Raw genomic sequence first — 8949 nt, forward strand, 5'->3', positions numbered from 1 at the left:
CACGGCACCTGGCTGTGCGGAAACCCTTGTGAGGAATTCACAATCAACGTCCCCGCTCTCTCTTTCTTTCTGTACACTTGTTATATACATTGTTATATGTATTTATACATAAGGATTGGAAGCGTGCCGAAAACTGGGCCTTGAATGTAGCTACCAAGAAACCCAATAAATGTCGACTGGCTGTAAAGCAGTGTTCTTCGCAGGTGGTTAGCTGCGCCACAATTGTGTCTACATCTTCGTTGATGACTCATGATGTTCATGACTGACGTTGGATGCTTTCTGCACATTAAGCGGAGTGTTATACTGTTTTCTGCCTGTGCGATCCATTCAAATAACTGAAACGTTGTTTTTTCTACAATGCGTTCATTCTGCAGCAAACTATAACGCGTTTCGTTTCGTCAGGGCATGTGGGGCGAGCAGCCCGTGCCGGAGGCGATGGCGCGATCGCCGAGCCGCGAGTCGTTCGGCACCGACCTGTCGCTGCTGTCGCTGTCCAGCCTGGGCTCAGAGCGAGCGCGCGCGAGGCGCTGCCTGCTACAGGTGCCTGGCGACCTGCGGCGGCGGCGTCCCCTTTCGGGCGAGGTGCTCCTCGAGGAGGAGGCCGCGGCGCCGCTGCTCAAGAGCTTCAGCACGGCCGACATCGTGCAGGCGGCCGCCGCCGCCGAGCCCCTGCGCGCCAGCGTCTCCGAGCTGGCGCTCGCCGAGCTCCCGGCGCGCCTCGAGTCGCGCTCGTGCTCCACCTGGGTCGCCGTCGGGGACGTCGCCAGTTCGCAGCTGCCCTCGCCGCAGGTATGCGCTGCCGCACAAACATTCACTGCGATTTGGTGTGCATAAGTGTGGGAAGCCGATCACGTGGTAGAGGCAGGATTGTAGAGCTAGAAGCGCGTGTTGTATGTATGTATGTATGTATGTATGTATGTATGTATGTATGTATGTATGTATGTATGTATGTATGTATGTATGTATGTATGTATGTATGTATGTATGTATGTATGTATGTTCCGTCCCACCGTCAGTTGCACTTCGCTACTCGAAGAGGCAGAACGTGTGTCGAGTGAGCTCCTGAACAACACTTTGCAATGTGGTGAAAGTGGTTTAAATGATGGATCCGGTGCGACGTAGTGCTATCTGCATGTATACGCATGTATCTTGCATGTATACCGCCAAATCGCCATTGAGTTTTGTTCCCGTAATGCATCTTGCATTAGTAGTTGTTCGCAGACTGCACAACAAATGAACGGAAGAAAACAAGCAATTGAACCGATGCACAGTGAGTGCGAACCCTGTCACTGTAGCGTCCTGCCGGTATAGTTGAGCTTCTCTACAGCGAAGCGCACATGCTTATGCTAGAATAAAGATTGCTGTTCCATAGCATAGTACACGCACCCTAAGCAGAGATAGTGACAGATTGAACGCTAAGACGCGTCTTCAAGGTGTCCTGCTCTGCAAGAATGCGGCACTCGGTGGCATTCGAATGCCTACAACAGCGCTGTAACGCAACATTTTTCCTCAAGGGTAATTTATGTGAAACGTTATGGCGCAATAACAGTCATCATCATCGCAGCCTATCTTTTTCTGCACTGCAGGACGAAGGCCTCTCCCTGCGATCTCCAATCACCCCTGTACTGCACCAACTAATTCCAACTTGCACCTGCAAATTTACTCATTTCATTATTTCACGTAGTTTTCTGCCGTCCTCGAGTGCGCTTCCCTTCTCAAGGCACCCATTCTGTAACTGTAATGATCCACCGCTTATCCATCCTACGCATTCATTTTCTCTCTGATCCACATCTCTCTTTTCCTGTCTGTTAACGTTACGCTTAACATTTTGCGTCCAATCACTCTTTGCGCGGTCCTTAACTTGTTCTCGAGCTTCTTTGTCAACCTCCAATTTTCTGCCCCATATGTTAGCACCGGTAGAATACAGTGATTGTACACCTTTCTTTTCAGTGATAGGGGTCAGCTCCGAGTGAGGATTTGGCAATGCCAGCTGTATACACTCCAACCCATTTTTATTCTTCTATGACTTTCCTTCTCATGATGAGGGTTCCCTGTGATAAATTGACCAAGGTAAACGTACTCCTTCACAGACTCTATAGGCTGACTGGCGATCCTGAACTCTTCATCCTTTGCCCGGCTATTCATCATTATCTTTGTCTTCCGCATACTAATCTTCTATCCCACTCTTGTATTTTCTTTGTTAACGTCCTTAATTGTTTGTTGTAATTCGTCCCCGATGTTAGTGAACAGGGCAATGGCATCTATAAACCGAATGTGGCTGGGATATTCGCCGTTTATTCTCACTCCTAAGCTTTGCCACTTTAGTAGCTTGAATTCTTCTTCCAAGCATGCAGTGAATAGCATTGTAGAGATTGTGTCTCATTGCCTGACCCCTTTCTTGATAGGTAGCTTTCCACTTTTCTTGTTGAGAACCACGGTAGCTGTGAAATCTTTGTAGACATTTGCCAAGACATTCACGTATGCCTCTTGTACTCCTTGAATACGTAATGCTTCTATGATTGCTGGTTACTCTACTGAATCAAATGCCTTCTGATAATCTGCGAAAGCCATATAGAGAGGTTGATTGTACTCTGCAGATTTCTCGTTTACGTGATTGATGATATGGATGTGACCCATTATAGAGAATCCCTTGCTGAAGCGAGCCTGTGGCGGTATTCTGTAAGAGTCCAGCTAGTGGACATGTGCTTTTCGTCTACTGCTCAAGTGCTGATTGGCTGCGGCGCCTCGCTGCTGCGGACGCGCAGCCCAGCCCAGCCAACCAGAACTTAAAGAGCAGACGAAATGGACATGTCCACTAGGTGGACTTTTACAGAAAACCTCCCCTGTTCTATTGGTTGACTGAAATCAAGTGTTGCCCTTATTCTATTGGAAATTACCTAGGTGAATCTTTTATACAAAACTGAAAGCAAGCTAATGGCCCGGTAATTTTTCAATTCTTTAACATTTCCCTTCTTGTGGATTATTATAATGTTGACATTCTTCCAGTTCTCTGGGAGCCTTGAATTCGAGAGACAGTTGGTATAAAGGGCCGCAAGCTTTTCAAGCATGACATCTCCTCCATCTTTGATAAAATTGACTGTTATTGCATCTTCTCCTGCCGCTTTTCCCCCGATCATGTCTTACAAGGCCATTCTAACTTCAAGGCTAGTTACAGAAGGAGCCTCATTATCCTCTTCATTACTACTTCGGATGACGGTAGCGTGGCAGCTCTGGGTACTGTACTGTTGGCTATAGAATTCCTCCGCTGCTTTTATTATCTTTGAAATTTCTGATATTGTCCTGCTTATCTTTCAGTGCATGTTTGTCTGTGCATACTTGTCAGTGCAGCTTGTCCTATGCCAAGCTTCCTACTGACTGATTTCATGTTGCGTCCATTTTTTACTGTTTCCTCAGTCTTTGTCACGTTATAATTTCGAATATCCCTTACATTATCCTTGTCGATCTGTTTTGATAGTTCTACGAATTCTATCTGATCTGTTGAGTTGGACGCCTTCATGCTTTGTCGCTTCTCTATTAGGTGTTTGATACTTGGGAGATCTTACCTACTGGTTGCTACTCGTTGCTACAATTGCTGCTTTTGAAATCAGCCTAGTTGCGGTTTCAGTCATTAGCTGTATGTCATCTTCATCGATCAGTTCTAAAGCTGCATGTTTGTTTGCAAGCACCAGCGTGAAATGGTCTGCTTTTACCCTTACTGCGTCTAGGCTGGCCTCTTTCTTCTTGAGTAATTGTACTCTTTCTCTCTTCATACTGAGGGAAATCATAGACCTCACTAACCTATGATCACTGTACCCCACCTAACACTTGCACATCCTGCACTCTGCTGAGATCGATAGCTGCTACAATGTTTGCTTGCAGCAAGACAAAAAGGAATCACATGAGTGTTGAACACGTTTAGGACAACATATTAAAACACTCTTACTTGGGGAGATATGTAAATGTTTGTTGTGTGGTACGGCCTTTCAAGAGTGCCGGTACTAAGGTCGGGAATTTCGTTTTTGTCTGCTAACTTTGTGCGACCGCCCACGTGGGGTCGTCATTACACGCCGTCTTTTGGGGTCGGTGTAAAAATGACCTGCATGAAACCAGTCTTGTACACAACAAAGCATCGGCACAGATCGAACAGCTACGTGTGCACATATTTTTCACTACTGTCTTTAATTTTTTTCACCGCATAAAAATGACAGGAGTATAACTTGAAGAATCGCGAAGACGACAACAGGAATCGAAAATAAACACAACACGAAGGGGCAACGGGCCCATGCAGAGTAGGACAAACGAGGACACACACTTCCGGTGTCCCCGGTCTGTGGAGTGACGCAACGAAAAGCAATCGAAGGGAGATACACACACGGAAGTTCTGTGCTGATGCACTCAGTTGATTGTGAGCGTTGTGCTTACCGAGACATACGAAACTCGCAGGCCTCGGAGGCGGCGGCGCTGGCCCCCGCCGACCTGGTGCGCTCGGTGAGCACCAAGGTGCGCCAGATGTACATCCGGCGCCGCCTACTGTCCACGCACCGGGCCCTCGAGCGGCTCACCAAGAGCGAGCTGGACGTGAGCACGCTGCCGCGCGTGCACGTGACGGCCGACGCGAAGCTCACCGTGCGCGACGTGCAGCGTGACCGCGGCAAGCCGCTCACCAAATACGAGCGCAACATGATGATCTTCGACTGGCTCCAAAACCTCGACCGCTCGTAGTCTTTCCCGCACCATTGCGTGGGAACTGCTGTTGTTCCGAGCCGGGCGCGCGATTCTGCAAGCGGATTACATTGTCTGCCGCGCCGTGGAGATTGAATCCAGGTCGCGAAGCAAGTCTCAAGACAAAGCCGGAAGATGCGGCTACGATCGGCGGTACACTCCCCGCTGGCCGTTAACGCCCGCGGCTGGTATCGCAGCCTCCTTTCCATGCACGCGCAAAGCCCTGCCCGCCTGCGGCTTCGTGGTCTCACATTCAAAACCCACGGGCAACAGTGCTTGCACATATGGCTTTCATCAAATATCTCGACTTCTGTGCACGGGACTGAAAGTTACTGAAGGGATAAATCGGTAAAATTGTGGAACGGCAAATAGCAAGACATCCTACACAGCACTTGTGAAGCTTGGTGCTCCGCAAGAGTAGACGGTGTATCTTGCTGCAAACAAGGACCACAAAAGAATCCCGCATCCCGTGCTGCCCCTCACCTCCCCTCCACCCCCAATAGCAACGAAGAACTATTGCTTTGCGTGTCTCGCCCCACACTGTCTAAAGTAGTACATGGAGATCATCACTGAGCCCGCAATTTGCGTCAAATTAGGCCCGTGGAAACTTTCGAGTGTTCAAGTTCCACACCTCATGAACCAAAATTAAGACACAGTTAAAATTTTGAGCGCTCATGAGGTGATCGGCAGTATTCAAATTCATAAGGGTGTTTGCGTACTCCTCGACTTCTCGCGACCCGCTATAGGTACGGTCAGTCTAGAGTATTTCCACTAGATTATCACTAGATATAACCTAGTTATAAAATGGAGGAGGCATAGAAAGGTCCACAAGTAACAACTGCTTGTTTTGCGTATATTCAACTTGACAGGAATTCATGGACAGATGATCATGTTTGGCAACTCTTGAGCATGAGATACTTGTAAGCGGTGTCAACCAGGTCCAAGATAAGCTACCACAGACTTTGGACAACGTCGTGGAGTCTAATCAAACACATTTTCTAATTTATCAGCGCTCATCTGCTACAAAGCAATACACGTACAGGCAACCTTCTTTTTTTTCTCAGAGGACGCAGCGTAGCTTACAAAGTTCAAGTAGGAAGCGCAAAAATCAGTTGAATACAACTATGCATAGTAGAGCCAGACAACAACCATGCAGCAAAAATAAAAAAAACCAATAGCGTTAGTGTCAGATCGCGAATGACGAGCAAGAACGCTATAATAAAACATCGGAACTACGTAATACAAAAGAAAAGACGGTAAATGTAAAACCGTCGTAAGAAGGAATATTGCAAGAGGTTCACGAGTTGTTTTAATGTTTATCAACTAACAAGCCTTGGGACTTGAAGCACTTCCTCAGCGACGTCTCTCGATTGAACTCCTGCAAAAAGGAGTTGCTTGGGTAACACCTTTCCAGTGCCTTGGAACATACGCAGAAAGTGCCTGATAAAACTGATTGATGCTTAGCCACAATGGTCAAAGAGCTGAGAGTACTATTTTCTGTATGACATTCAACATATCCATTCGGCCCCTGAGCGATCAATCTGCGTTTAGGAGCCGACACAAAAAGCAAGTGATAACGATCGAGGGCGAAAAAAGAGAACCACTGAGGAGCGTTTACAGCGCCAGCAAATGACAAACCATGAGAACGTTCTGGTCACGCTTGTTTTCAACACTGAGTGCGATTCTGCAATCGCAGCCGTCGTCCAGGGCGCACGGCTCGGCTGCGTGAGGTATGGTGGTTAGATTCCCATCGCTGGGCACCACAGGCTTTTAGTAGCAGTATCACTTACGACAGCGATTAGTAGCAATATCTTTTAAGCAGGTGTCAACAAGGCTATGGCGAACCCGAAGCAAAGAAGGCATCAGACAGGTGTGCGTAAAACAGCCGTCTGTGACCTCTTTAATGGTTTTTGAAGTGCGTTATTTCTCTATCGGTTTGCGTGAGGGCATGCTATAGTTTACACAGTGATCGTTACTATCATGGCGGGTATGAAAAATGTGCCGATCACTTCACGGGGATGTTTGTCCTAATTATGAAACGTTGTCATGTTGTCGTTTGCAGTGATGTTGTTAGTACGATCAGCTGAAGTAAATTGTTCCACGAAAAAAGTGACACACAGGCAGTGACTGCCAATTGCCCGTACTGGTTATTGCAGAATTGAAAGCTGTACTTCGGAGTCATATGCAGGCATATTTGCAAATATGTGGCCTTATTCACCGTGTAAGGTTTGTCAACTGCTGGTAGGAGTCACTCAAAAAAGTCCAGCGAAAGACGACATCGATTAATGTGCGGGTTAAAGAGGCCCAGACGGTCAAAATTAATCCATATGGTCCGTAACAACGGCGTCTCTCATATAGCCACGTAACGTTCAAATATATTGAACTGACGATCATTCAATCAAAAAGCATGTTGATTCCGGAGAGGGGCGAGAAGAAATGATCGTGTTCGAATTGAAGCGCGCCGCACAATTTGCGGGGAAACAACTACTGCATGGCTTCAGTGTTGCAGTTTGGAAACATGCACTTGAGGTTTGCACGGGAGTCACAAGACATGGCTGTAACTATACGCTCATTCTTCCCTTGTGCGGGTCTTATGTACGGGCCCGCAGCCAGCTGCTGCAATTCGTCACATGTCAGCCATTGGATTATAGCTGCATCTGCCTGGTTATTTTGGGTATTGGAAAGATTTGTGAGGAGATGCACTTTAATTCAAAACACACTGCAAACCGGCCATAAGAGGTTTCACATAAACTACAACGAAAGGAGTGGCACTTATGCTAGTGACGAAAAAGCTTTCAGCTACAGTACGGTTCGTGCCTCGAAGGTCTTGTGGGGCAGAGGCGGCGTTCTGAGGGGACCCTTCTTTCAGCACAAGTATCGCATCGTTCAAGAAATGCACGCCACTTCTTTGAAACAGTACTGCAGAAACAAGGCGTCTCACCACCAAATTTCTCAACTGCGACAAAGCCCACGCGATGGACAATGGCGGTAGGAATGAGCATCGGCGTATGACGGAGTACATAAATGACGCAACACTTGGAGTGGCTTTGCATATCGCCATGGGAGGGCTACAATCGCATCATTTTGGTACTACCCTCACGAGTCGCGCCATTTTGCGACAATATCCTGTTAAAACTGGAACTGGTCGCTGTTTTCACAAGTATCGTGAGGAGTATTGGTGTCTTCTTTGAAGATACTAAAGGTGTTGATATCTTCAAGAAGTAAAAGTGGTAGCATAGTTGCTATCAGACTTGTGCGTAAGAAATTACTCGTGATTAAATACTTATAATCAGTTGCGTTTTTTCATAGTTCTGTAACTGATCAATTACGATTTTTACTCAGTAACGCTCGCAGTGAATCAATTGCTTTTCTCAGTAACTAATTGCATTGAACTAGTTACATTATTGAAGAACAAGCTGTAAGAGGCGACGCAGCTTTCAACATTTGGCTTTGGCGGGAACTAGAGTAGAACGCTCGTGCCTAGAGCATGCAGGCCGGCAATATTCGTCTCCGCCAGAGAAGCGGCACTGCTCAACAGTGATCATCAATGGCGTCATATCCGAGCGTTAGCAGCAATGAAGCGTTGCGCTTCATAGAGCCTCAAGACGGACCATCGAGTAACCGTGTAAAATCTTGTAAGCAAGGTGTTAGTACGTTACAATACCGTTTTTCCCGCGAGCGCACACAGCGAGTGAGTTTTCACTCATGCTTCTGGTGTGCTCACAAAAACAAATAAAGAAGAACGAGGAAATATGACCAATAAAAAATTTTGGAAATAATTGCTAGAGAAAATACTCAAAGTATGAAAGGCTACAAGACGCACAGATAGAGTCAGGTCAGCTCATTCTATTTACTGTATTTGTGCACTGCAAAAGAAGTTGACAGTAAAGTAAGATAAATGTAATTCCTTACATTTTAATACTTAATAATATTTGGGGTTTTACGTGCCAAAACCACTTTCTGATTATGAGGCACGCCGTAGTGGAGGACTCCGGAAATTTTGACCACCTGGGGTTCTTTAACGTGCACCTAAATCTAAGCACACGAGTGTTTTCGCATTTCGCCCCCATCGAAATGCGGCCGCCGCGGCCGGGATTCGATCCCGCGACCTCGTGCTCAGCAGCCCAACACCATAGCCACTGAGCAACCACGGCGGGTGCACATTTTAATACTTGTTTAAATAATTTTATGGGGCAATAATTCGTCTCTGTAATCAATAACATTTTT

General features: G+C 46.8%; 1 protein-coding gene across 1 annotated transcript; it reads left to right on the forward strand.

The window, feature by feature from the left end:
• The first annotated feature begins 405 nt into the window (after positions 1-405).
• LOC142565785 (uncharacterized) lies at positions 406-8651 on the forward strand. Its single transcript, XM_075676317.1, has 2 exons — positions 406-789; positions 4444-8651. Exons 1-2 carry the CDS (start codon positions 406-408, stop codon positions 4720-4722), a joined length of 663 nt encoding a protein of 220 aa, XP_075532432.1. The 3' UTR covers positions 4723-8651.
• The last annotated feature ends 298 nt before the right edge of the window (positions 8652-8949 follow it).

This window comes from Dermacentor variabilis, unplaced genomic scaffold, assembly GCF_050947875.1.
Source record: "Dermacentor variabilis isolate Ectoservices unplaced genomic scaffold, ASM5094787v1 scaffold_12, whole genome shotgun sequence".
Lineage (NCBI taxonomy): Eukaryota > Metazoa > Arthropoda > Arachnida > Ixodida > Ixodidae > Dermacentor > Dermacentor variabilis.